This window comes from Carassius gibelio, chromosome B21 (assembly GCF_023724105.1).
Source record: "Carassius gibelio isolate Cgi1373 ecotype wild population from Czech Republic chromosome B21, carGib1.2-hapl.c, whole genome shotgun sequence".
NCBI classification, from domain to species: Eukaryota; Metazoa; Chordata; class Actinopteri; order Cypriniformes; family Cyprinidae; genus Carassius; species Carassius gibelio.
The window spans coordinates 13085683-13113426 of NC_068416.1; the positions used below are offsets into that span (position 1 = coordinate 13085683).

Genomic DNA, 27744 nt, shown 5'->3' on the forward strand with positions numbered 1-27744 from the left:
TGAGCTCCCGCTGATCGAGTGGAGCTCTCCGTCGCAGAGATCGGCAAAACACATTTTTTAAATAGGCGCTGTCTTTATAAATAAACCACAGATTTGAGTTTTAAACAACTACATTCTCACCTGAAATACTTTTAAAATTACATTTCATGACACAATAACAGTAATATTTTGAAAATGTTGATCCGAATAAATGGTGGTTGAACTCAACCAATGCTGCGTGAACTCAACCAATCAGAATGTTTAGCGCCAAAGTCCCGCCCCCGAAAGTTCCTGAACTTTAAAAAAGTACTACCTCGCCAGCAGGGACTTTCTGAGGGGCATTTTTTTACCCGGAACTTTATTTAGTTCCTGGTTCCTGTGGTGGAAACACACCAAGTACCAGGCCAAAGTCCCTAGTTCCTGGGGACGCGGCTATTGTGTTTTTCTTTTGTAATGGAATATGTTTGATAGTTTCTGAAAAAGTTAATTTCAGTTTTATACAATTATGTTAATTATTATTGAACTAAATGTAATTCCATACTCTTTGTGCATAAAGAAGTTGCAAAGACTAAAGTCTCAAATCCAAAGAGAAATTCTTTATAAAAGTTAGGAGTCAACAATACCCTCCTAAAATTACTCGTTCTAACACGCATTTTATGGAGACTGTTTCCTGAACCAGTAGCCTACGATGCTTCTGTGCACAAAGGCTGTTCTATAAAGTGAGGCAATTCCAACTTTGCAAGCGCATGAGTTTTAATCATTTATCTGATCACGAATGCATTCATGGTTTTGTTTACGCAGCACAATATGATACACACTGCGTTTTTTAACCTTAAACCACATTAACTCATTACACCAAATACATAACATACTGTTAATTTAAGCAACGTCATATGACCCCTTTAATCAATCTATTGATTTGATTACTGTAAATTTTTGACAATATAGACATTAGTTACGTGATGACTGCATCCATTTCAGATGTATAATAACTGATTTTCCCAATGACTTAAGTCATAGTAGCTGAAAAGTATCTAAAGTGAAAACAGATGTATTGTTATAGGTCAGGGGTACATCCTGTTTCGGGAGATCTAACTTCCTACAGAGCTCAGTTCCAACTCTGATTAAACAAGCCTGTCTGTAATTTTCAAGTGCTCCTTCAGATCCTAATTAGTTGATACAGGTGTGTTTGATCAGGTCAAGAGTTGGGCTCCCCTGTTGTAGATTAATAGTATGGGCTAAGGGGCCTGTGCAGCCTGTGGGGGGCCTGTAAAGGGCCAGTGCAAGATCGTTTGCAGGTAAGACTGTAGAAAATAGTTTAAAATGGTCAAATATATATTTTGAAGTCCCTGTCAGCTCAGGTCAGTAATTAAATTAGTGTGAAGGAAAAAGCATGTTCAATAAACGAGAATTTCTGATTGTAGTGGATTATATTGTAGACTTCTTTTTATGTAATTTTATAATATGTTAAACTGTTGGGTTAAATATGTAAACTGCTGTTATAAATAACTTCAGTTGCCCTACATATAAGCTAACCGAGTTCAGTAATGCAGCTCAGCTTGAAATATCTAGATTCTCTTGCAGCCAAAACCTTAAAGGGATCATACAAATTAGTTTAATAAATGGTGGTAGTTTCAGTGGGGCTGGCCTAAAAAATAACATTTAAAGAATATTATCATCTGAATAAGTATTTCCTGAATAAAGGGAATATTTAATAATTTTGACAGTAACCAAAAGGTATATAAACATGATGTATGAAGGCTTATCAATTAATACCTGGGATATTCGGCTCAATGCAAAAAGGGTAGTCCACGGCATTCAATGTAGGATTTAAAATGTAAGTCTATGAAATCATGGCTTTCAACCTTAAAAAATTAAAGCCACTACAAAACATTAAGCAGCTTTCATTAGTCTTACAAGGAGAAGCTAATTAATATCATGTGACAGTATCACATGACATGATGCCATCACCTGACAAAAACACCATGGCCGTGTTCAGCCTGACAAAAATGGTGCATTTTATTAACGTTTATTAAACGGAAACGGTGGTGTTGAACACCCTGTTCTGATGACGTAAGAGTTGCAACTGAGAAAGCCATTCTTAGTGTTCTTTTTGAAGAATTTTCGGAGCCTGATGAAATCAGTATAAATATGTGTTTGATACTGCAACATACGCTCGATGTTACAGCCACTGCCTTTGCTGTCCAGAATAAAAGAAAACATCCCAATCGAGTGAAGGGATTTGTGGAAACTAATTATTGTGATACAACATTTGCCTCGCATTTTCAGATGAAGGATAATTCACTTCTTACCTCAGAGACTGTGTTATGATCTATATTGTGAGTATATAGGCTTATCATTATGACTGGTTACTGTTGTTGTGCTATGTTATTGTAAAATTTACTATTATATAATCAGTGGAGAATGTAAAAGTTTATTAAAGTGACACCCCGTAATACAATAGTAACATATATAAATATGTATAGTATTTTTTATGTTGCATTAATCAGTATTTAGCACACCTTCCTAAGTAAAGGACTAGAAGACATTGCAATTTCTAAACGATATTTAAACAGATTAAAGTTTCAGATCTATTGTGCTCTTATTATTTTAGCTATTTTGCCTTTAATGTAAATAAACGTGCATAAAATATACTTGGTCTTGTAAATTTATTTTGATGTTAATTACATTGTGTCTCTTTAATACCGTGTGGTTTATATACTGTACATGTTGCTGCTGATTTCCAGGAAACATCTCGTTCAAACCGGAAGCTGTAGCAAAATCAAGAAAAGGTTACATTTATAATTAAATTATAAAATTGATAATATCTAAAATATATTTACTTTTTTTTTTATTGTTTCGACACTACAAGTGATACTTGAGGCACACTTGAAACCATTTAATCTTTCAATCTTTAGACCAAGTCTGCTAAACCACATGCACATGACAAGCTTTAAACTTTTTTGCAAAACTGAACATTCTCTACATCTCGACTACTAACAACACCTCTTTCAGAAAGTCAACTTTATTTGAAAATTGCTTTATAAAATATAGACTGTATCAAATTCTGCTTTAAAACAGCTCTAACCAGTAGTCATTATACAGCTCAAGTCAGTTCAGTGTTGATTCAGTTTGGTTGCATAACTGTAAAATTCATCAGTTTGTAAAACTATATTTGTACGTATTGTATATTCAGTTTACATGTGCAAATGCATGTAAGTGTGACTGCTGTGAGAAACTCCTGTGCTCCACTGCACTCTGAACAATCAAAAACACACAAGAGTGTTTTACATTTTTCACATCTGTGTGTAGTTTGGCGTGTATGTGGCTAATTATTATGTTTGTGTCTGGAGTTTTGAGAAATGGAGCCATAGTTTAAAAAACTAAGTATTTTCAAAAATCTGTAATATGTTATTCTGTCTTTTAATTCAACTGAACTTGATGATCAAGCAATAAATCCTTGGGTACATTTATGGATAACTACAGATAGAGAAACAAGTTAGCAATTTCTGAAACGGGTATTAAAATATAATTATTTCTTGAAAACATGAAACAATCAATGATTAGTTAACCTTTAGATGCATCTGAAGAATGGAGGCAGATGACTGAACTGTTGCATCAAAAAGCATCATTTTACATCGCTAAGAGATACTATAAACACAGTATTTACTCTGGTAGAGAATGTCAAGTTATTTTAATATACCCTTCATCTGAAAAGATCAACTATAGATCCAATCATGTAATGTGAGAACATACATTCATACATATATACACTTATAATATTGGTTGTTGTAAGATATATATATATATATATATATATATATATATATATATATATATATATATATATATATATATATATATATATATATATATATATATATGCTATAGATTGTTGTAGGATATTTAATCTAAAATATACTGTCATAAGCTTAATAGGCAAGAGTTTGCATACTAAAATAATTGTACATGGATTTACAAAAGAATGATTAGTTAATATATTTAACGTTACCGTTTTTATTCAAGAAATGATCTAAACTGTTAGATTTAGTTCGTGTTGTTCGCATTGTATCGTGTCCTTAATCAAATATATAATAATTGGACAACATGCATCCAAAGCTATGGTTACAAACAAACTGTCTATAAATAATAGTTAATGATACTTTATAAGTTTGGATGTTCATGTAATAAAAAAAAATCAGGCCTGATTACTGCAACCGCATTCTGTTCAAATTACACGAAGAACAGTCCTAAATATAGAATAGAAAAGAAAAGAGGAAAAGGTGGGGGGTGCGGGGGCGTAAGGAAAAGGGAACTGAGTAATGTGCGTGTAGGTTAATATATTTATTTTATGCATGCACCGAACGCCTAAAGAGTCAAGATCATTAAGCGCTAATTTTATTTTTGATAACGAATCCCCAAAAGGTCCAAATGCATTGAGAAAAGATGCTGCGCGGATGAGACAAATATAAAAATCATGCCTACCTTGTATCCCATATTTTTCTGACGCTTTTTTCTTGGTTAGTTCAGTCAGTTTCTTTCAGTGCCCGATATTGGCTTTTTAGATATTTTATGCATAACGTTTCAAATAAGCTATATTGTAACCTATACTAAAAATATATAATGTATATATAATGCCTTAGTATAATAACCTAAAATCCCGATTTTTCCCTTTCGAAGAGATGAACTACGACTTGAAATCTGTATATAGATGATCATATCGCGATGATGCATGCTGACAAACCGCCATGTTTATATAAGTTACTGCATAATAATATGGACAGACAAAGCTGGTGCGGTGATCTTTCAGTCTGGTGTCTCTAGTGGAAGAATGCTGTCTGTGTGGTTGCATCTTATGCGACTGCGGATGTGCAATGATTTTTTTTTTACTGCAGCTCAGTTTTTGCTGATGTTGTTTGTGCTTCTGACTTTGAACAGATGCGCACGTAGCATTGTGTGGTAAAATGAATTAATTAAATGCAAAAGAAACCAACAACGCGCTTAGTGCCTTTAATATGAAAGTACCCTTTCTTCGACTTAATTTCGTGCGGTTAGGCACAATGTAGCATTGTTAATCGTTTTGTTAAACGATGTAGTAGTAAACGATTTATAGAAAATATCAGAGTAGATGTTGTCTGTGACGTTTGACGAAATGATCTTTCATTTTCAGCGTTCTTCAAACAAGGCGCAGAAGGGTTCCATAGTGTAGCGGTTATCACGTCTGCTTTACACGCAGAAGGTCCTGGGTTCGAGCCCCAGTGGAACCATGATTTTTAAACAGGTGTGGTGCTACTCTTTTTTTTTTTTTTATATGTTATGGAATGCATAAATAGCTTTACTTGCAGAATAGTTTCTTTATTCTACTATTCTGCATTCCATGATGGTGTTAGAGCCATTAATGACTGTTTTAGTTATTTTAACTAACTTACACAAAAAAAAAATTTTTTTTTTAAGGCTTCATGTTGCAAAGTGGCAGCTGCTAGCTCGAGGATTTGAAGGTCTTATTTTTGGATGTTTGGAAGTTATGGGATCACCGTTGGTTGAAAATAATATGTAAAATGAAAACCTATTGTAGTTTCAGTTGAAGTTAGTGTTCAAAGAAGGTAAAATTGTTAGTTAGTGTTTAAATTAAAATATTATTATAGGGTATGATTTTATTATAATCTCCAGTGGAAACTACCTGTTAAAGGGGTCATATGACATTGGTAAAAGGAACATTATTTTGTGTATATTGGTGCAATGCTATGTGTTTATGCGGTTTAAGATTAAAAAACACATTATTTTCCACATAATGTACAATATTGTTTCTCCTCTCAGCCCTGCCTTTCTGAAACGTGTCGATTTTTACAAAGCCAATCGTTCTGAAAAGCGACGTGGCTCTGATTGGCCAGCTGTCCATTGTGTTGTTATTGGCTGAATTACCTCAAGCGTGTAACGGAAATGTTATGCTGTGTTCACACCAAACGCGAATAGAGTGGTGCTTTTTGTGCATTTAAGCGTTTGAGGCAAATTAGCATCTACCGCCCGAGTTGAAAAATTTTAACTTTGGCAGCAATTCGCGCTGCGTTAACCAATCAGGAGCCTGCAAGGAGCCACTCATTCAACATGGAGGAACGACTGATGCTGTCAGTGAGCAGTCATCCGGAGCTATATGACACAATTATCACACACAATTATCTCACATATAAGTTAATATTTCAGGAATAAAAAGGACCTCGTTTGGAAGAGTGTGTTGTAAATACAAAAAAAAGTGGAAAAGGCCCGAATGCTCGATCAACATCAGCCATCTTGCAAACAGACAACCACCCAGTGTTGCCAGATTGGAAATGTCCAAGTATCGTACCAGTTCAAAATGATCATATCTGGAACAAAATTATTGTACACGAGTCAAAAGAGTTATTTATCTATTCTAAACCAACAACATTTTGACACGACCTGCAAATTACCACAATAGATAACAAGGCGTATTGTTGGACGGAAGCAGTGAGACAAAATACTATCCCATTATTTTCAGTGACTTTCTGCATCGCGGTGCATATTAAAACATATTAAAATGATTTTTAACACTTGCTTTGTCGCGTCCAGTGAAGAAGGAATTTAGTTGTTGCTGCGTTGTGCAGTTAACTCCACATCTGAGCCGCTGTCATTGGAATCCTGCATGTTGCCAGATGTTGAAGGGGTTCTTGCTGTCATGGACCGCAACATAGTGCTCATTGGCTTTAAAGCCGGGCACTCTCCTGCATTCTTAACACACCCTGAGGTGCACACGAATGCATTTAGAGTGTCTGTAATGAGCCGATTTCGTGTATGAGTAAAGAAGGCCTATGACTGCAACTTCCCTCATTTAAACTTTAATAGAATTCTGAAATTATTGTACATTATGGGATTTTTTTCATTATTGATCGTACATCGTACAGAGGTAAAAAAAATATCGTACAAATACGATAATTATCGTACATCTGGCAACACTTCAACCGCCTAGCACTTGCCCCTCCCACAAGAAGTGGATTTCGCCTCGGATGCCCGTCAATTTCACTTCAAACTTTTGCTTTCTACTCGCATCTATTTCCCTCTAGACGTGCAAATGCATTCAAAATGTTCAAGCAGCAAACTAGAAGCAGTAGATGCAAATTTGACGCTCTATTCACATTTAAAAAAAGAAATCATGGAAGGAGTCATTGTCCCATTTCATAAAGACTTGTTTCACTACTGGAGTCTCCTGAATGAACGCTTCTTGTGTGAGGGGCAAGTGCTAGTGGTTGTCTGTTTGCAAGATGGCTGATGTTGATCGAGCACTCTGGTCTTTTCCACTTTTTCCCACACAAGTCCTCTGAATTATCTCGTTAGCGAAAAAATGCTGTAGGCTATTTTAGGGGGGAAATAATTGTAAAAAAACAGCGGGAAGGCCGCGGGTCGATAAACGTGTATGTGATTCAAAAGTTAAATGTATATTTACAACACACTCTTCCAAGCGAGGTCCTTTTTATTCCTGAAATATGAACTTGTGTGTGATACTTGTGTCATAAAGCTCCGGTTGACTGCTCAATGACAACATCCGTCGTTCCTCCATGTTGAATGAGTGACTCCTGAGCAGGCTCCTGATTGGTTAATTGACACCAAAGTTCAAATTTTTCAACTGGGGGGGCAGACGCGAATTCTGCCCGCCTCTATTATCATATAATATGATAATAGAGATATATAGGCTCAAACATAAAAACATATTTTTTAAATGTATTAAAAAAAGAATTGATGTAAGATATGATATTAGAAATACAGTGTAGCTGAAGCCACAAGTCTTCCAAACCTTCATTAGAAATTTCATAATCGAATCTGTAAAACTGTGAATTTTATGAAATATTTTCTAAGGCCATGTCATGTGCAGTGTTCTTTTAAACGGCGTTAGGTAACGACGTTTTTTTTTCAGTAACGGGGTAATCTAACTAATTACTTTTCCCGTCGTTACAACGCCGTTGACATTACTGGACGTTAAATGCGGTGCGTTACTATGAATTGATTTAATAAACTATGTAATCCGAACGCACCCCTGGCTCACACAGCGAGTGAGGAGTTGGGTTAATTGATAACGAGATAAGCGATTATGATTGGGTAAGGCAGAGTCATGTGTTTCATGGTAGCCAATCAGAGCCAGTGTTTTTACACACATGCCGGCACACGCGCCTGCAGTGCCAAACACACACGCACACACACACACACACAAACGCACGCAACAGCTAACAGAGTTTCGCAACAGCAGCATAAATGGCGAGTCAGGAGCAATCTGATGAAAATTTGACATTTTCAAGGTGGAGATATAAGCACTACTTCAAATTGATTGTGGTCAAAGGCAAGAACGTGCATGTAATGTGTAGCCTACATGTAATGTGTGACACACGCATAGGCTATATAAAAGGCTAGTGGCCAAAAACACTTTTCTTACAAAGATAATACTTGAAGTGCAGGATAAAACTCTTGCTGTCTGTTGACGTGCAATAAATATTGAAAGTTATGTATGAACACCTGTCTGTTCTACTCATTTCAACTGACTTGTGAAAACTGCTAAAAAAAAAAACAAATTCTTTGGCAATTTTTTATTTATTTACAGTAACGCAAATACCCTGGTAACGAGTTACTTTTATTATAGAGTATTTCAGTTACTAACAGCTACTTGATTTATGGCACTTGTCAGCTCTGTAAGATCTCACATGTAAACACTCCTGTGTGCTTTGTCTGTGTTTTTTTGTCTCTTAAAACTCCGCGTTTCATGGTTCTATTGTTCTCACGAAACGAGTCTTTCACACCTCCGCAAGGTATGACACATTATCCGCATTATTCTTTTATCATTATTCTTTAGCGATCACGGGTGGAATTTGGTCGTTTACTATTGTAAAATTTTTTGTAAGGGAACCTGAAAAAAAAGAAGACACCTAAATGAACACATTACAATTGTTTTATGGCTGCAAGTCTTTCTTCTCAAATGCTATTGAGCTTCAAATTTGTGTTTGAGCCCATGTGAGCCCTTTACCCAGGCATAGATGTCCATCCATCAATTATGAACATTCAGCCGCAAACATTTGGTGCGAGCGAACAGGAGCACAGATGAGAGGATGGTGCAGATGTTTTTTTGTTTTTGTTTTTTTGAGCAACTGGGATGGTGCCCCTCTGGGATTTGGTGCCCCACACAGACTGCGTATTCTGCGTATAGGGACCGGCGGTACTGCTGTCATGTTTCGCGCAAATTGCGACCGTGCATGCCGTGTTGTGATGGTGAATGGTACATTGCACTGTGCCGCAGACCGATCAGTGTTAATGTCATACCACCACGTCAGCGAGACCTTTTCTTTTTATATCATACACACACCGTCCCAATTGGCCTGCACACACTGCTTAAAACATTTAGTTATAAAGAAATTATAAATATAATTAAGTATCCTTACTTTGCAGAAAATATCGATACCAAAATAGAAGCTTCTGAGTATCGATATATCGATACTGCAGCATTGATGTGCACATCCCTACTAGTGCATGGAAGCAAACACACAGAGAGAGCACTGGGAGAGGTTATTTATCATCAGATCGCGTAAATCAGTGGAAAATGAATAGAAATGACGAGTCTGTCTGAAGAAATATGAAGTAAACATCAGTAAATATATCCATATATCTCCGCAGATATGCATCTTTGGTTCAGTGAATCTATGTCAAAACAAATAAACCGTTGCTGACTTGACTGAATATGAATGAGTGGTGAATTTCTATTCAAAATGTGGAATAATACGGATTTATTATTTTGCACTCCTGACATAAATTACAAAATATGTGTCACTGCAACACTGTTTTAACAAAAAAATTAGTTAAATATCGAAGCTAGAGTCTTTAAACTTTCAATTGATGCACAGTTGGTCCAGATCAAGTAAGAGAGTGATGTTTAACGTGCTGTGAAAATGAAACAATAATAAACTGGGGCAGTCGGCGCTGCTTGCACGTAAAGGAAGCATCTGTAACACATAAATAATAATGTGTGGTTGAAAAGATTGTTGCTGTTTCTGGATCAGCAGCAGACTGAATGATGCATTAATGGGCAGTGACAAACCGTGCTTCTCACACTCCACTGACGCTTTCATAGTAGACATAACTGAATCGTTGTCATTCAGGAATAAGATCGTGTCGGTGTTTGAATTGAGATCGCGATCTTAAAGTGATTTAATCGATAAGCTGTAGGCTATGTAAACACTGCAACATGTTTTGCAAGGATATCCTCAGGTTCTGATGATCTGAAGTCTCTGTGCATTAAGAGCTGCCTTTATATGAGAGGAAAATGCTTAGCGTGTAAATAAACCAGTTGCATTCATATCTTGAGCTTATATGCATATCTGCACATAGTATACGCTTTGAAAAACACACAGCAACGTGTCTTTTTTTCAGTCAGTGGGTTTAATCAGTGACATTAACAGATGTCTTCTCAGCGACTTCCTTCCCTTGGTGTTTTTACACAGGCGAAAAACTTTATTGCATTGTCCAGTTTTCTCTCAGATAGATGATCTGAGTCACTATTGCAATTCTCGATTGAATGACATACACTGGTGACATTTTTATCTATCTATTTTAAACTGGACAGGCAGCGCTATTCTGCAAGTGTAGCGGATAAAGAAAGATGTTTCCAATAACTCAAGTAGCGTTTCATCCACTGATCTAGACAGACAGACAGACAGGCAGACAGACAGAAAGAAAGAAAGATAGATAGATAGATAGATAGATAGATAGATAGATAGATAGATAGATAGATAGATAGATAGATAGATAGATAGATAGATAGATAGATAGATAGATAGATAGATAGATAGATCGATCGATCGATCGATCGATCGATCGATCAGTGGTTACATCACATTCTGATTTTTGTTACCACACTTAATAGAAACAGACACCAGCATTGTAGTCTACTCACCCAGGAAACAGTCCCTGTCCTCAGTAAAATGCGCTGCACACATCTGAATATTTAGGTTGAACTTTTCTTGAACAGTGTTGTAAATGCTTAACTTAACCACTGATTCCTTGTGTCCTTTTTTGGAAGGCCAAAGAAATAAGTTTCACTTTCACAATGAAACACACATCTCCGCAACATGGCAGTGGAGGCAGATGTGAAAAGTTATGCCTTCTTTCTTTGCGTGAACATATCTTCCTACACATTGATGTAGACATGTCGGGCGTTTTAGGAGGGCGCGGACGAGTATTCACTTTTATTAAGAATATCTCTTTGGATTTGAGACTTTAGTCTTTGTAACTTTACAGATTTGTTATGCACCAAGAGCTTGTGACACTCCAAAGAGAATTTTATTTTTAATCGCATCATATGACTTCTTTGATTCATTTATTGTAGGAAAAAAAGTGGAGATGCCGGGGATTGAACCCGGGACCTCATACATGCGAAGCATGCGCTCTACCACTGAGCTACATCCCCACGTGACTTATGAACCCGGAATTATATATAAAAACATACTATGTAGAGTAGCAAAAATGATTATTTTTTTTTTTACCGGGAAAACTGTTAAACGAAAACATTTTACCTTTAGATAACTTAAAGTTTTCTGAAATTAGCTTTGCTCTTGTTTATAATGACAACAGGGTTACCGTGACACACTGTTTCACACTTTCACGCCATCCACACGGTTAACGTGTAAGAAATGCTCTTTGTTTGGTCTCTTTCCCTCCTGCAATGTTAGTCTCTCTATGTGGTGATATATTGGACCAAAGCTCGGAAAATACCAAATAAGTTATGTATCAAAGTGATAGTAAAAAGGGTGTGTCTCACAAAATATATAGGATTTATTCAGTTAAACGCTGTAGAAAGATTTAATGTAACTTTTCATCTGTAGCTATACAAGAAAAGAAAATTCATTTGTTTCATCATTCTATTTATTCACGATTATTTTGACTGATTTAGACATTTATACTAATAGAAAAATGGAATGTACAATGGAGATTTGTGTATTTTATTTGCTTTTTTACTTTCAGAATTGTATGAAAAGTAAAGAGCAAGATTATTCAGTTATTTATTTTACTATGAATAGACTTTTTTAAACACAACCTTTCATATTTTATAAGCAACTTTACAGTATGATCAAAATTACAGAACAACCAACAATTTCCTAAATTTAGAGGTTTTCAGGCATATTTCATGAGATAAATATATTCTGAAGCACAGTATTTAAAAAAATTAAATGAGAAATTTGAAAAAGAAAACTGATAGCAACAGCAGCCATTGCAAGAGAAGTTGGCTGTTCCAAATCGGTGGTTTCTAGAATATTGAATTTTTTGTGTCACTTATTCATTTGAGTCCCCCAAAAGGCTGGTGGACCATGAAGCACAGGATAATGAGAAGAATCTCAATGGGCAAAGTTTCATTTTTTTGGGTTAAATGGGAAACATAATGTTTATCGTCAAACTGGGGAAAGAAAGAACCCAGAGTGCATAAAGAAGTCAATGAAAGGTAGAAGAGGAAGTGTCATGGTTTGGGGGATGTTTCTGCAGCCTCTTATATACCTACATAAAAGAGTGAATTTAGCATAGGCCTTTTTTTATCTGAACCTCCTGCAGCAACATGTGGTCTCTGTGAATGAAAGTTATGTGAGAACTTGACCAACGATTGACAAAGAAATCACAGAGAAAATATATTGATAGATATACGAATTTATGGGGGGGGGGGGGGGGGGGTCATATAATAAATATTTTAGAATATTAATTTGAAGGAAATATTTATTTACCAGTAGTATGCATTTAACATCTTTTCACCTGTAACTTGGGTGTAATGGTTAACCACTAGATGGCTGTACAGCCTCATATATTTGAATACATATAAATAGGCTGTGTGTATATCACAGTAGTGTTGTTTTCAAACATAATTATATTAGATTATGCATTTTCCAAGTACCTTTAGTCAGTGTTGAATCTTTACAGAGTGGACTTTAGGGTAGTCACCACTAGGCTATGTGCAACCCCTTTAAACACACCCCTGCGCTCAGATCAGTCTCTTGCAGAGTTTGGGGCGTGGCTACGACAGCAGGCTGAGCCAATGGGTGTTTAGTCTGTGTGTGGGACCCTAATTGGGTGACTTTTACAAGCTGTTTTTTTTATGGACAACAACAACAAAAAATTGCTCTTGGGCTAACGTTACCTAGTAACTCTGACTGGTACATTGCATTCGAAAATCAACTTGATTCTGTTACAGAAGTAGAAGCCAAAATTCAAAGATTTGCCAAAATGCAACTAGACAGACAGCAGAGTAAAACAAGGGTCAACATTGGCGGTGCGTTTAAGAGATGGAGTAAACGGGTTTCAAACAACACGACAATCTTACACAACCTCTTCTGGACAGGTAACGTTAAGCTAAACTGTAGTTGTTGCTGCTACACGTTTGCTCTTTTCTGTCAAGCCCTAAATACAATATTTATCTAGATAGCAGGTTATTGTAAGGATTAGAATAATTGTAAGGGGTCTTAAAGGTACAATTTGTAAGATATTTGCATTAAAATATCCAAAAACAACTAGGCTAGTGTTATATATTTTGTCCAACTGATAACTAACAATATCTCTAATGTTTTCAACTACTTGTAAATCATGAGAAAATTCCCATTCTAAACAGTAACACAGGGCAGAGCAGTCGCCTGTCAATGAGGTTAGTTACCCTTTGTTACCACCTTTACTGATGTAGTATGGCAAGCCTTTGTAACATTTTATCTATAAGCTGTACTAGTATCTTTTTTTCATGTTACTACTACTTATTTTTTTAGACACTAGTCTCTTTGCCATTGAGTACTAGTACTTATTCATTAGGTACTAGTGCTTATTCATTGTAAAGTTACTACTACTTAATCATTAGATACTAGTACTTATTCCAAAACTCTATAAATCCATTTTAATCATTTTCATGAAAATGACTTTTTTTTACCTAGACCCATACATTTTGTTAATATTTAATTCATCCTTTTAAAATGGTATATTGGCTCAGTCTGAACATGTTAAAAAAAAGATTGCTAAATGAAACAACAATATTTTTGATTACAAATTCAAAGTTTATTTATTTTTTCTCAAAACGCTACAAATCCATATTTTTTTCCAAAATGCTACAAATCCATTTTTTTTTTATTGTTGGTTTTATGTCTTTTTTATAAAAAAAAAACAACAACAACAACAAAAGAACACACAACATATGACAACAGTGACTCATACTATAAATTAATATAAATAAAATAAAAGCAAATTCATGAAATAAATAGCAGCCAAATAAATAATAAAATTTAAATAAAATGAATATTTGTCCACCACATAAAACAAATAATTTAAAAATAACACGCATACATATACTACCAATTAAATAAACCTACAACAATGTTAACATTACATTCAAATAATTTAGTAACACATTTAGGTTAATAGTAATTCAGTGCCGAACCTGTAAAAAGTAATGATAGTAATGATAACAATCCTCAATAGGCAAGTTATTTAGAAATACATTCAAAGCCTTTTGAACAATTTGTCCACTATATATGACTAATAATGATAACAATATTCATCGGCAAGTCATTCAATAATACATTGGTATTCAGTAAAGTGTCAAACTCGTAAACAGAAGGACCATTGTCCGCTATACATAAAACTAACCACATAGTGTGTGAAATGTGCTTTGAGTGTGTGAGAGGACAGAGAGAGAGAGAGAGAGAGAGTGTGTGTGTGTGTGTGTGTATGACAGAGAGTTAGTGAGTGAGTGAGTATAGATCACTCTGCATCTTCATCACTATGGCCTGCGTTGTCAGTCACATGATACAGTGCATCATCATAAAAAGCCCTCACTACATCAGACACACCTACTGCTCCTAATAGTGCCAGCACATCGCACATCGCGCTTCTTTGCTGCTTTCACAGAGGTTCGCTTTGGAAGTAACTCAGGTTTAAGGTCAGCCCACCGCTTTCCCCGCTTTAATACACTATGAAAACAATACTCCCCATTGTAAGTAGTCTTCAAACCAACCTTGTTGGTACTCAAGTCAAGCATGCGTGCTTCACTGATTTTAAAGCTCTTCTGAGCCTTAACGCACTCTTTTGAGGCTGAACTATAATCAAATGCCCCCCAGTCTGTGCCATAAACTTGAACATGGCCGAATTGCTGCAGGATGGCATGGTATTCCTGTGGTAGCAGAATTGTGTTGATTTTCTTGATCTTCTGCTCAATTCTGCCAAAGACTCGGTCTGCTGGGAGAAAACTGTGGCCCCTTACTGGAAAGGTATGCTCTATGCTAAGGTTGGGAAAAAGCTGACGAAATTCCATGAGCATGGACACCATGTTCATGTTTTTGTTTTGCCCAAAACAAGAGTCACTGAACAGCCGAAGTCCCCTGGATCTGCTGACTTTGTCCTGAAGTCGAACCTTGAGGCAGTCACTCAGTGCAGAAGCAATCATATTGCTGTCTTTGCTATTCTCATTCTCCTGCCACACATAGAGATGGACATCATCTTTTTCCTGTTGGCTGTTCTCACCATGATGTACAACAACACCAAACAGGTACAGATACATCTGCCGTGAGTAATAGGCCTGTCCTATTGGGGTTTTTGGAAGGACCATGTTTTGCATCATATCAAAACTGAGGGTCACATGACCTTCAGCAACCCTGCCTAACAGGTCATAAAACAATGCGAGCTCTGCGACGATGCAAGATGAATGATGCAGATTCCATCTTCTTCTCTGTCTCAGTTAGGTTTGGATCTGTAATCCTGATCTTGTACTTGACACAATCAGAGCATGCATCTGTAGCTGGGTGACCGAAGCCAAGATTGAAATCCTTGGAGAACACAGAGTAATAGAGGGAGTAGCTGGTCTGAGCATGGTTCTGAGCCTCAAAGAGCTCATGCATCTTGTGCACATTCAAGTCACTGGGGACCTACTTGCGGCCTGGTGCTCCTCTCTGACCATAATGGCTGGCCCTGCAGGTAAAAGACTGGATGTGCTCAACAATGAGTTGCCTTCTCCTGTTGTGCTCCTCACTGTGCCGTGCACCACCTCTTCTCTCTGAGCCTCAGCAGTCTCAGCATAATATTTAGCCACCCGGGACACACGGTCTTTGCTGATGCCTGTGAAAGTAAATAGTTAAGATTGAAATAAAGAATTACACACAACTAACTTGCTATTATCCTTGAATTTGAATTGAGATTGCAAACAGGAAGCTGAATCCGAAGTAGAATTTGAATTCCATAAAATTCAAATAAATTCATAATAATTAATTAAGGTGCATTTAACAATGAAGCTTTACAATATATATAACATATAATTACAACATGAATTTCATAAAGTTATTATTGTATGAACTTTACACACAAATTAACATTATACTCTATAAAACAGATTATTAAAATTGTAATACCAAAAATTGTTTAATTTGATTACATTGAAATTAAGATATTGCTAATTATTCTACATTAAGTGAATATATGCTTAATTTTAGTGTCTGTACTTCAATTAGAAAGAGAAATCAATGTTAAAAGTAACGTATCACATTCTCACTTATATGTGATAAGAAATTTCTCTGAATTGTTATAATTCAGTTCCACTTTTTCAAGTGAATTTCGCAATTTCAATTCAATTCAACATCCTGTAAGGTGAAGTCCATTCCAATTCATTAATTGAACTGAATTAAATTCTGAATTTTGCACAGCCCTGGCAGGGGTCAGGAACCTCTTTTGCATCAGTAGGCTAGTATTATTATCAGTAAGTTACTGAGTAAGACACGTCCATGTCACGTTAGCATGCTTGTTTACAGCAAAAAATCTTTGTCACAAGGGAGAAACCTACAAAACGGTATTAAACTAGACAAATCTAAAATGAAAATTGTACTTACCGAACACTTTAATGAAGGTCGCCTTGCAAACGGGCACCTTCTCCGGGTGATTGCCCGACAAAAGATTGTACTTGACAGAAATGTTCCGGTCTTTTCGTTTGTTAACGTCCAGGACTTTCAGACGCTGCCTTTTCACACGCGTTATGTCCAGGAGATTAAGAATGGTCCTGTCATGGTCAACCTTGTTTGGTCTTTCATAAAACTTACTGAAATTCATCATTAGGTCGTCCGGTGACAGCTTCTCTGCCTGACAGAAACCGGTCGCTTCAGCCTTGTGATGACATCCTACAGTGGGTATTAACACGCCGCCTGAGTGGCGAAGCTTCTTTTTTTGTTGTTTTTTGTGATTTTCTTTGTCCAATCGGCGTTTTCTGCCGCCAGGTGTAGGTCTCACTGGCTCATCCAGGCCTTCAAAAGTGTTATTAGCACTCATTTTGAAGACTGAGCAACACAAACAAGATCCCGATTCAGAGCGCCGCCAAGATTGTGTCAATCGCTCGCCGAATTCTGATTGGTCGATAGGATATATCGCATTTAGACTAAAAACAGGTTTGGCGCTTATAGCGTTTTGGAAAAAAACTGCATCTTGCAGTACATTTTAAACAAGGAAATATAGCAATTTAGCATGAAACATTAATGGAGCAGAGAATAGGTTCAGTACACGGCATAATGGCATGACGAAGTCATTTTTTTTTAATTTGGCGTTTATCGCGTTTTGGAAAAGAGCTCTTCAATAGTGACTAGTATTTAATTAAACTATTCGTGTTGAAAAAATAGAACTAGTACTTATTTTTTAGTTACTAGTAACTTTTTAGACCAGAGATATCCTGAACTTAATAGATACTAGTACTTTTTAAATTTGCATTTCTGCCCAGTATGGTAATTGTATGATGAATAATAATGAGCCAGCAACATATAGGAGAGAGATTAAAAAGGAAACTGAAACAAGGAGATGGATGTACTTTTTTTTTAGAAAGCCAAATAGAAATTAAATAATTATTTGTACACAAGCACATATAAAATGTATTTTTGTCAGTTTTTTTTACTGTAATTTCGTAAATATAGTAGCCTAATGTGTTTGTTGGTCTTTGAGTGATCTCTGCTGGCAGGATGGAGAAACAACACCAATTTTATTAGCTGTTATTTTCCTATTTTTCTTCCAGTAAAAACAATAAATATACACAAGCTTTATGTTAACATTATTATTATTATTATTTGCATAAATGGTCATCCCCAAAAATATGGACACCCTTGGTAAATATGATCAAAGAAGGCTGTGAAAATCAATCTGCATTGTTAATCCTTTTGATCTTTTATTTAAAAAATTCACAAAAATCTAACCTTTCATTGGATAATAAGAATTTTTAATGCGGGGAAATATCATTATGAAATGTATGTTTTTCTCTAATACACTTTGGCCACAATTAAGGAGACCCCTTGAAATTCTTATGAGTAAAATAACTCTGAAGTATATTCCCAGTCGTATTAACAATTTTGAGCACTCCAGCATGATTATAAACATGAAATTATCCAGCCATTGCTTCCTGTTTCACAGAAATATAAATAGGGGGGAAAACAAAGCCCAAATGCCCTTAATCACCCATCATAATGAGAAAATCCAAAGAATATATTTCTGATGTGCAGCAAAAGATAATTGAGCAAATTAGAAAGTGACTTTAACACCATCAGGGCAATAATTAAGAGTTTCCAATCACCAGAAAATGTTACGAATCTGCCTGGAAGAGTATGTGTGTCTATATCGTCCTAATATGGGGTGAGAAGGAGAGTTTGAGTGGCTAAAGACTCTCCAAGGATCACAGCTGGAGAACTGCAGAAAATAGTTGAGTCTCGGGTTAGAAAACCTTAAAAAAATGGTCAAATAGCACCTAAATCAACACATGTTGTTTGGGATGGTTACAAGAAAAATTATCCTAGCTCATCCAAAAATAAATTCCAGCATATTAATTTATCAGACATGACTGGAACTTCAAATAGGACTTCCATTCCAGTTTTTAAATTAAAGATCAATAGGATTAACAATGCAGATTACTTTTCACAGCCTTCTTTGATCATATTTACCAAGGGTGTCCATATTTTTGGGCATGACTGTAGCACTGGTGCTGCAGACACTGAATGTTTTTACAGTAATATTCTGTACAGGCCACACTGGTGCTACAGACACTGAATGTTTTACATTAATATTCTGTACAGGGCACACTGGTGCTACAGACACTGAATGTTTTTACATTAATGTTCTGTAAAGGACACACTGGTGCTGCAGACAGTGAATGTTTTTACATTAATGTTCTGTAAAGGACACACTGGTGCTGCAGACAGTGAATGTTTTTACATTAATGTTCTGTAAAGGACACACTGGTGCTGCAGACTGAATGTTTTTACATGAATATTCTGTAAGGGCACACTGGTGCTACAGACACTGAATGTTTTACTTTAATATTCTGTACAGGCCACACTGGTGCTACAGACACTGAATGTTTTTACATTAATGTTCTGTAAAGGACACACTGGTGCTGCACACATTGAATGTTTTTACATGAATATTCTGTACAGGCCACACTGGTGCTACAGACACTGAATGTTTTTACATTAATGTTCTGTACAGGGCACACTGGTGCTACAGACACTGAATGTTTTTACATTAATGTTCTGTAAAGGACACACTGGTGCTGCAGACAGTGAATGTTTTTACATTAATGTTCTGTAAAGGACACACTGGTGCTGCAGACTGAATGTTTTTACATGAATATTCTGTACAGGGCACACTGGTGCTACAGACACTGAATGTTTTACTTTAATATTCTGTACAGGCCACACTGGTGCTACAGACACTGAATGTTTTTACATTAATATTCTGTAAAGGACACACTGGTGCTGCACACATTGAATGTTTTTACATTAATGTTCTGTAAAGGACACACTGGTGCTACAGACAATGAATGTTTTTACATTAATATTCTGTACAGGCCACACTGGTGCTACAGACACTGAATGTTTTTACATTAATGTTCTGTAAAGGACACACTGGTGCTGCACACATTGAATGTTTTTACATTAATGTTCTGTACAGGCCACACTGGTGCTACAGACACTGAATGTTTTTACATTAATATTCTGTACAGGCCACACTGGTGCTACAGACACTGAATGTTTTTAAATTAATGTTCTGTACAGGGCACACTGGTGCTACAGACACTGAATGTTTTTACATTAATGTTCTGTAAAGGACACACTGGTGCTACAGACACTGAATGTTTTTACATTAATATTTTCTATACAGGGCACACTGGTGCTACAGACACTGAATGTTTTTACATCAATATTTTCTATACAGGGCACACTGGTGCTACAGACACTGAATGTTTTTACATTAATATTTTCTATACAGGGCACACTGGTGCTACAGACACTGAATGTTTTTACATTAATATTTTCTGTACAGGGCACACTGGTGCTACAGACACTGAATGTTTTTACATTAATATTTTCTATACAGGGCACACTGGTGCTACAGACACTGAATGTTTTTATATTAACAGTGAACTACACTAACTTTTTCCACTGCACTTGCGCTACTAACTTTTTCAGTTAATGCCGCAAAACATGATTTGGTCGCACAAATTATTTATAGTAATTACTGGATAATAATGAACAATAATGAAACTGTATTGCATACAGATTTGCTTTTTGTTTTACTTGCCATCTTTTAAACCACATGCCTTGTTCTATTTCTTACAGTACACACAGTGCATTCCTCCGTCTTGTAGCTGCGGTTAGAGGGCCCCCGGTGCTGGTTGTACAGTGGGCCCTGTTTAAAATTGTTTAATTTGTACTGTATGTTCATTCTATTTATTTATTTGTGCTATTTACATAATGTTTAATTTTTTTACGTTTGTTTTTGTTCATTTAAAATAGCACTGCATAGTCTTCACTGTAAAATAAAATGCACAGTCAAACCAAAATGTATTCAGACACCTTCAACATTTCTCACATTATCACAGTTTATTTGCTGTAGTTTAGAAATTGGTAATAAAATATGACAATAACTCAGAACAAATTAATCTTGATAATGTGGGATAACTTTGATAAAAAGATATGTAATGGAATCAACCAAAACTTCAGACAACTGTCAGTATGACAATATTTACACAAATATCCATACTTTGTTGAACAGTTACCAAGTAAGCAATGCTTAATTTGGTTTAGTCTGTGGTGTGAAAAGGTTGCATTAGCAATTAGAAAAGAAAGAAACATTTAAGCAAAACATGGTCAGGTCCCTAATTATTATTATTTTTAAATCAATTTCACTGGTAGCCTACAGTATGAAGAATTTTTGGGTATAATATTTCCAGATCACTATTTTGCCATACTCACTTACATAAATGAACTAGTGGCCTGCACCCACTAGTAAAACAATTCTATCTGATTTTTGGATTGACTTTGGAAAAATTCTTGTTAAAACTACAAAGTAATTCAATCAGGAGCAGTGAGTGATTTACTTTCATTTTCATACATTAAAGACACTGACAGCAGAGCTAGTAAATTAGGCGCCTTCACCCTAAGAGACAAACGCATCCATTATAATGATACACATACGATTTTTTTGCAACTCTTTAGTTTCACTTGAGACATAACCACATACTTTTTCGAACACACTTTCCAAGACAGGTATTTTGACATATTTTGTATATATTTGTAAATGTGATGCAAGGGAATGATACATGAAGGTTCTATAGTGAGTGATGATAGCGTTGCGGTAAGCTGCGATGGCCGAGTGGTTAAGGCGTTGGACTTGAAATCCAATGGGGTCTCCCCGCGCAGGTTCGAACCCTGCTCGCAGCGAAGTAATATTTATTTTCTTGTTTCCATCGGAACTATTAATCTCCAATTTATTTTTGTGATTTATATTGATTTTAAACACAAATAATGCACCGTAAAAGACTAAAGGATTCTTGAAGGAATTTATGATTCATTCCAGAATGGCCTTTGTTTTATTTGTGGTGCTCATAACGAATATATTAATGTTTACCTAAATTAATAAAAAAAAAATCTGTCGCTTTCTGATGACCTTTGAAAGTCAACTTTTCAGTGAACTAGAAAGAATCGTTGGTCTAAATGAATCTTGCCAGAAGGGGGCGTTAATGTATTTTTGAATAGTGATGTAGTTCGTAAATCTAGGCACAATTAATGCTTTCACAATGGGCACAGTCTAGAGCCAAATATCACATCACTACCAGTCTTTTCATGATAATGGCGTATTGTGAGATCAAATGCAAAATAGATTCATGCTAAAATCCTAATGCATCTTTCTTTATGCATTCCACTATCCTAATATTAATATTAGTGAAAATAATAGAGTTTGCTGGGTTGCAGGCATGAAAATGCTAAAAAGAATATCATGTAGTTTTTCTACTGTATTATTTTTATAATCACTGTCACTTAAAATGTCTTCTCAGGCAGCCATATTTCATATTTTATATATTCCAGCAGACAGAAGGCCCAGTGGGTCTCAAGAGAGAATGAGATTTTTATTTATTTATGTATTGTTTTTTAAAATACTGCGTTCAGCCCCTCCTCTCTTCCTCCTCCACCCTGTCTTCTACTCTTAACATGTGTGGAGTTGTATGCTGAAGTGAGAGGGAGTGACATAGCGGGTGTGAAAACCCCACACTGTCACAAACATCCACATGCACAAAGGGCGAGAAACAGGGTGGAGAATGAAATCATTTCATAGAGAGAAAGAGATGCACACGAGAGAGTGAGGAAACTGAAAGAGTGATTGTGAGATACTGAAACACGAGCACAGAGGGACGATACAAGAGAGACAGTGAGGAGGGAGAGAGAGGAAGACGAACTGGAGTTAGAGGCGAATAAAGAGGGACCATGCTGAGGAGGAAGAGGAGCGTATCCTTCGGTGGATTCGGATGGTACGTTGCTCATGTGGAACAGCATCAGCTGTCAGCGATGTGGAAATGTCTGCCAGATGACCTGTGATGTGTATTTATGGTTGTCAGCATGCTTGCACCTGCTGTTTTTAATCTGCATTCATTTGCACTCTAAAATGTTGGCTTTGCATTAATTTATAAGATGAATGATTTACAGTGAGGAATATCACACAATATCGATTTGTAATAGTTCTGTGTGACATCAAAGAGAGAAGATGTTAGGTGTGTCGTAACAGTTGATATAGTAATAGTAGCATGTATGCAGATGAATCAGAGGGTTTCCAGTCATCTGGATCTGCCCATTTTTCAACTTCAAGTGTTTTTTTTTTTCTTTGCTCACTCATATGGACCAGGACTTTGCAAAAGTTGCTACAGAGCCCTGTTAGTCTGAAATACATGTTTAAACCAAGACAGTTGCTTCGATCATGCCACAGTGGAATATGATGGGGACACTTATTAAGTGAGTAGCAAATGTATTATCTGTATGGAAAAGAAGGTATTGCTATTGCTATTACTCTTTACAAGCTCTACAATGCATTCACAACTTCCAGAGAAACTTGACTGAAGTGAAAGCCATTGATGTGTCAATCTCTTATAGACATACTAATATTAATAATGATATGATCATTAATGACTTGAATTGAAAGTAATGTGTTTAGTTGTCTCTTTGTTTTTGTTCATATAATGAAAGCCAATGCATTGACTTGCATTGTTTGGACAAAAAGATAGAATAAAGATACCGGTTAAGTTTCTGTACGATGCTCTGACTGAGATTCGGAGTATTTTCTGTAACGTTAAATCATTTAAAAGGAATCGTAGATGCATTAAAGAGCACATTAGCGTGATTTCTCACCACTGTCCTGCTTGAGAGCGTTTCACATTTCCTTTCTGGCTTCCCTCTTGAAACCCTGATCTCACACATGTTGGGTAAGTGTGGGGTTGTGATTGTGTTTCGTTGGTATAGGTTTATCATTACATGCTGGTCTGCATCCTATTCAGATGGTGTGTGTGTGTGTGTCACCACACAGGGAAACGGTGAATATGAAGGCCAAGGTTCTGAAGGGTCAGAGCGAGTGAATGCTTTATTTATGATGCTAAAGTTTCAGCTCTCCACTGAGGCTTTTACAGCTTTCAGCACTCTTCTTGTACTTTCTCTCTTGCTCCTCCTCTACATCATCTCCACCTGACAACAAACTTTCCTTTCAAGACTATATTTAGCCGTTTTTAAAGCTATTTGGCCACTTATTTGGTTTGATGTGTTCACAACATTCAGAATTTGCCTAGAAATTGCACTCAGTTCTTAGATTTAGGCGTGGGTTTACACTTACATTTTGGTTTAGGCTTTGCTTTAGGTTGATGGTTTCAAGCCAGAGTTAAGCCAGATACAGTTTTAGAGTTTTTAGATATTAAAAATCATTTTTTTTCTCGTCATAAGCCTTGGCCACAGAAGCTCTCAGGGCTTTAAACACAAATAAATAAACCGACTTGCTGTGAGTAACAGTACAGTAGGTGTTTTCATCCAAAGTTGTCAAATAAACCTGTGCGTAAAAGTGGCATATCACATAAAACATTTGCGAATAAAGCACCATTTCTATCCAGTGAGTTAAAGAGACCCAAAACTGAACTTCCTAAAAAAACTGGGACTAAATATTACTAAGAAAAATAGAAGTTGCTGCAATTAGCGAAGCCACTTTCTGTCTTTTTTTAAATTATAAATTGCACCCAAATGTGTTTGCATCATGGTTCATGAACATGTCTTCTAATCGGATAAACTCATCAGACTCAGCCGAGTGCATATGATTTGTATGAGTATTTTTAGAATGTAAGCACATCTTGGCAATTCCAATATATCCGAGAATTTGCATAAAAATAGGTGGATGGATGCATAGCTAGTATTACCTTTGTGTCACCCCCTATGTATTATTTGTAAAAGCATAGGCTGTATTTCATGTGCTGCAGTAATTCTGGACTAAATGTTGCAAACAAACGAGAATTGCATATAGGGACCTGTGTCAGCTTTTTGCTGTGGGAAATTCTGTATCATGTAAACACACACACACACACACACACATCCACACCCTTCCTCTCTCAGAAATACCCACATCCCCACCACACCCAGTCACTATCACACCATGCTTTTAATAGTGACACCTCAACAGTCACCTCGCACAAACAGATGGTCACACACACACACACACACACACACACACACACACACACACACACACACACACACAATCATAAGAGATGCTGATTTCATAAGAGAGAGTAGCCTGCGTGTGAGGTACACTTAAACCACATTTGATTCGATTTTTACATCATTTAGCTCTGAAAGCTCCCTCACTGTGGTGGACAGTGAGATGATGGATTGTCTGCAGTCACCAATTACAGACACCGTGCTCATGCAACTGCGCTTTTCCCATCTGTAATACACTTTAAGTTTCACTTTGACATCCATTTATAACCCACATCTGAGTGTGTTGCTCAAAGGTGTGTGCAGCAGTTGAAAATCTCTCTCTTTTTTTTCCATATCGCATGTACATGTGAACTTAATAGGTGCTGTGCAGGCATTGCATTATGTAGAACTATTGGGTTTCAAAGTCTCCTGCTAATACATTTTGACACTCAGGTGCTCCGTTATAATGTGTAATGTGAGTTTCTTCGCAAAATATCAAACCGAAACAAACTGTCTCACTGAATAGGATGTTCCTTTCCCTGTTGTTGTGTGTTTTAGGGAATGGCTCGAATATAATAAAGAAAATGAGACACAATAACCTCAGTTACTTACAGTAATGGGAGTTGACAGCAGTACCCTCACGGACTGCTGCACATAACCGCTCTCATGGTTCGAAATGTCAAAAATAGCATCTATTAAAGGAATATTCCAGGTTCAACACACTAAGATATTGCTGAACAAGTCAATGATAAGTAATGTGCAGGGACTTTGGGAACAACACATAACACTATTATGAATTTATTATTTTTATAACTATTTTTTGTTAAGCGTTATTTTCATTTTTCATTTTCTTTCTATGAATTATGGATATAGAGTGCTTCATAAAGGTAAAAGCTATTCAAAATACTGTCATTTCAACATTTTTGTAGCATATGAAGCAGAAATGTGAGGTTATAAATCACTCAATTCTTCAATCACTTAACTCTTCTGTTAAAACGTGTGCATTGCGCCGTACATTTTTAAGCGTAATGTTGTCATGGTAAGGAAACTGTAAAACTGGATATAACTTAAAGCATAACAAATTGTTCACACTGAAATCATAAAGTCTTCTTGTTTTACTGTTTAAACATTGTGACTATTTAAAAGGTTACAGATTGTTCATTATAAGTGCATCACGTGTGTTTATCGAGATTAAAAGTCCTCATTTAACACTATACCTTCACTCTGCTGATAAAAAGGAAGCTGTATGTAACACATAAACGTGTGAAATATCAAAAACAAGCTGGATAAAAATAAACGGTCACACCCTTTCTCACGGCCTGAGTCAACCCTGTTATGTTTTGATGTGATATTGTGGCTAGTCGGTGCTGGTGGGTGACCTTTTCTGCATGTCAACATTAATTGGGCATTAAGCTAACATGTCGACAACAAAATCATACAGGGATGCTACATTGTCCTTTTTTAACCCCTTTTGTTCCTTTCATCCTGCCAGTTCAGCTGACGGGTCGAACCGAGCAAATTACAGCCATCTACTTTTGTTCCTTGATCCTAAATGCTTTCTTGTCTTTTCTCTTCAAACGCAGGGTTGACAAGTCTACCATTAGCGCCCTTCGAGCCCGGTGAGTACTGTCTGCACCGCCGACCCCCCTCTCCTCTCCATCTCCCACAAAAACTGACAGTCTGTATTCTCTTAGCTATCCGTTTCATGAAAAGAGGTAAATGAGAGGCCTGTTGCTCAGAAGAAAACTGCAGGCAGTGTCGTGTGTATAGATTTGTGTGAACAAAATGCTTCGTTCCTGTGTGAAGAGTATCATCTGTATGTGGTTTCATGTGGCCTCTTTAAGGCTTATTTACTTTCACTCTTATGTAAATGTATATGTTAAACATGAGGACTAACACCATTATAAAGTACTAGTTATTGGTTAGTTGTTTTTGAGTCCAGAATAACCAAAGTGGCTCAGTGAATGAATCAGATGTTAATTAAGGTGTTAATTATTAACAGGCTCATTAGACTGATTCATGAGTCCTTTCAGTTGTTCATTAAAACAAGATCCATTTTATTTGTCAGTTTCAACCGTTAGGACTGTGACTGCCCTGATTTGAAGAAAATATTATAATATGTTATTATTAGAGACTAATATAGTACTTTTTGGGGGGCAGTATGAGTTTAGATATATTAATAATTCATATGTAATTAACATTTATATTATTAAGAATATTTTAAAACATTGAAGTTGATTAAAATGCTAAAAAAAAAAACCATGGACATCAATATTTGTTGTTTAAATTGAAGAACACACAGCTCTCCAAACTTCTAGAATCACAAAATTAATTGTGGTAACCTGTATTAGTGCACGCCTAATTTCTGTTAATATTATAGTTATTATGAGTGGAAAAAAGGGGCAGAACCACTGATCTAATCAGATTGAATCAAAATGTGGCCATATTTCATATTATAAGATACATCACTGTCATTAAGTAAATAATCCTTTTAAAACAAATGTTCAAACCCTTACTTGTTGTAATTCTTATTAATCTGAGTTTTCATGCATCCATTGGCAAAATGAAAAATATTTTCATGTTTTGTCATGTAGGGTCCATTTGCCCCAGTAAGAGCTATGCTCAATCTTCATTGGTAACAGCATTAAAGGGTTAATCTGTCCTTTCAAGCCAAATGTTCATATTCGTCGTCCACCTGCTTGCCATCCATCCACTCATTCACAGGGTTTATCTTATTATTCAT

General features: G+C 36.2%; 2 protein-coding genes and 3 non-coding genes across 8 annotated transcripts in view; 3 read left to right on the forward strand and 2 right to left on the reverse strand.

Moving 5' to 3' along the window:
• The window catches only part of LOC127985654 (beta-galactoside alpha-2,6-sialyltransferase 1), a 40185-nt gene extending 29124 nt beyond the window's left edge, over positions 1–11061 (reverse strand). Inside the window, exon 1 of one of the 2 annotated variants that reach the window (XM_052587696.1) lies at positions 10922–11061. Coding sequence is in view for 1 of the 2 variants with exons in the window: in XM_052587695.1 (XP_052443655.1) it covers positions 4465–4476 (12 nt within the window). In the remaining variant the exon portion in view is untranslated. Of the gene's footprint in view, positions 1–4464; positions 4810–10921 lie in introns of those variants that run through there. The other variant, XM_052587695.1, reaches the window with a different exon arrangement.
• trnav-uac (transfer RNA valine (anticodon UAC)) lies at positions 5174–5246 on the forward strand. The gene has a single exon. It is a non-coding gene; the product is annotated as a tRNA-Val (tRNA).
• Positions 11062–11362: 301 nt separating the features above from the next.
• trnaa-cgc (transfer RNA alanine (anticodon CGC)) lies at positions 11363–11434 on the reverse strand. The gene has a single exon. It is a non-coding gene; the product is annotated as a tRNA-Ala (tRNA).
• Positions 11435–21640: 10206 nt separating this feature from the next.
• On the forward strand, positions 21641–21722 carry trnas-uga (transfer RNA serine (anticodon UGA)). Its single transcript has one exon. It is a non-coding gene; the product is annotated as a tRNA-Ser (tRNA).
• An 820-nt stretch (positions 21723–22542) lies between these two features.
• Positions 22543–27744, forward strand: part of rap1gap2b (RAP1 GTPase activating protein 2b) — a 41385-nt gene continuing 36183 nt past the window's right edge. The window contains exons 1-2 of one of the 3 annotated variants that reach the window (XM_052587680.1): positions 22543–22807; positions 26585–26620. In XM_052587680.1, the coding sequence (XP_052443640.1) occupies positions 22764–22807; positions 26585–26620 (80 nt within the window). In that variant the 5' untranslated portion in view covers positions 22543–22763. Of the gene's footprint in view, positions 22808–23157; positions 23286–26584; positions 26621–27744 lie in introns of those variants that run through there. The other 2 variants (XM_052587682.1, XM_052587681.1) reach the window with 2 other exon arrangements.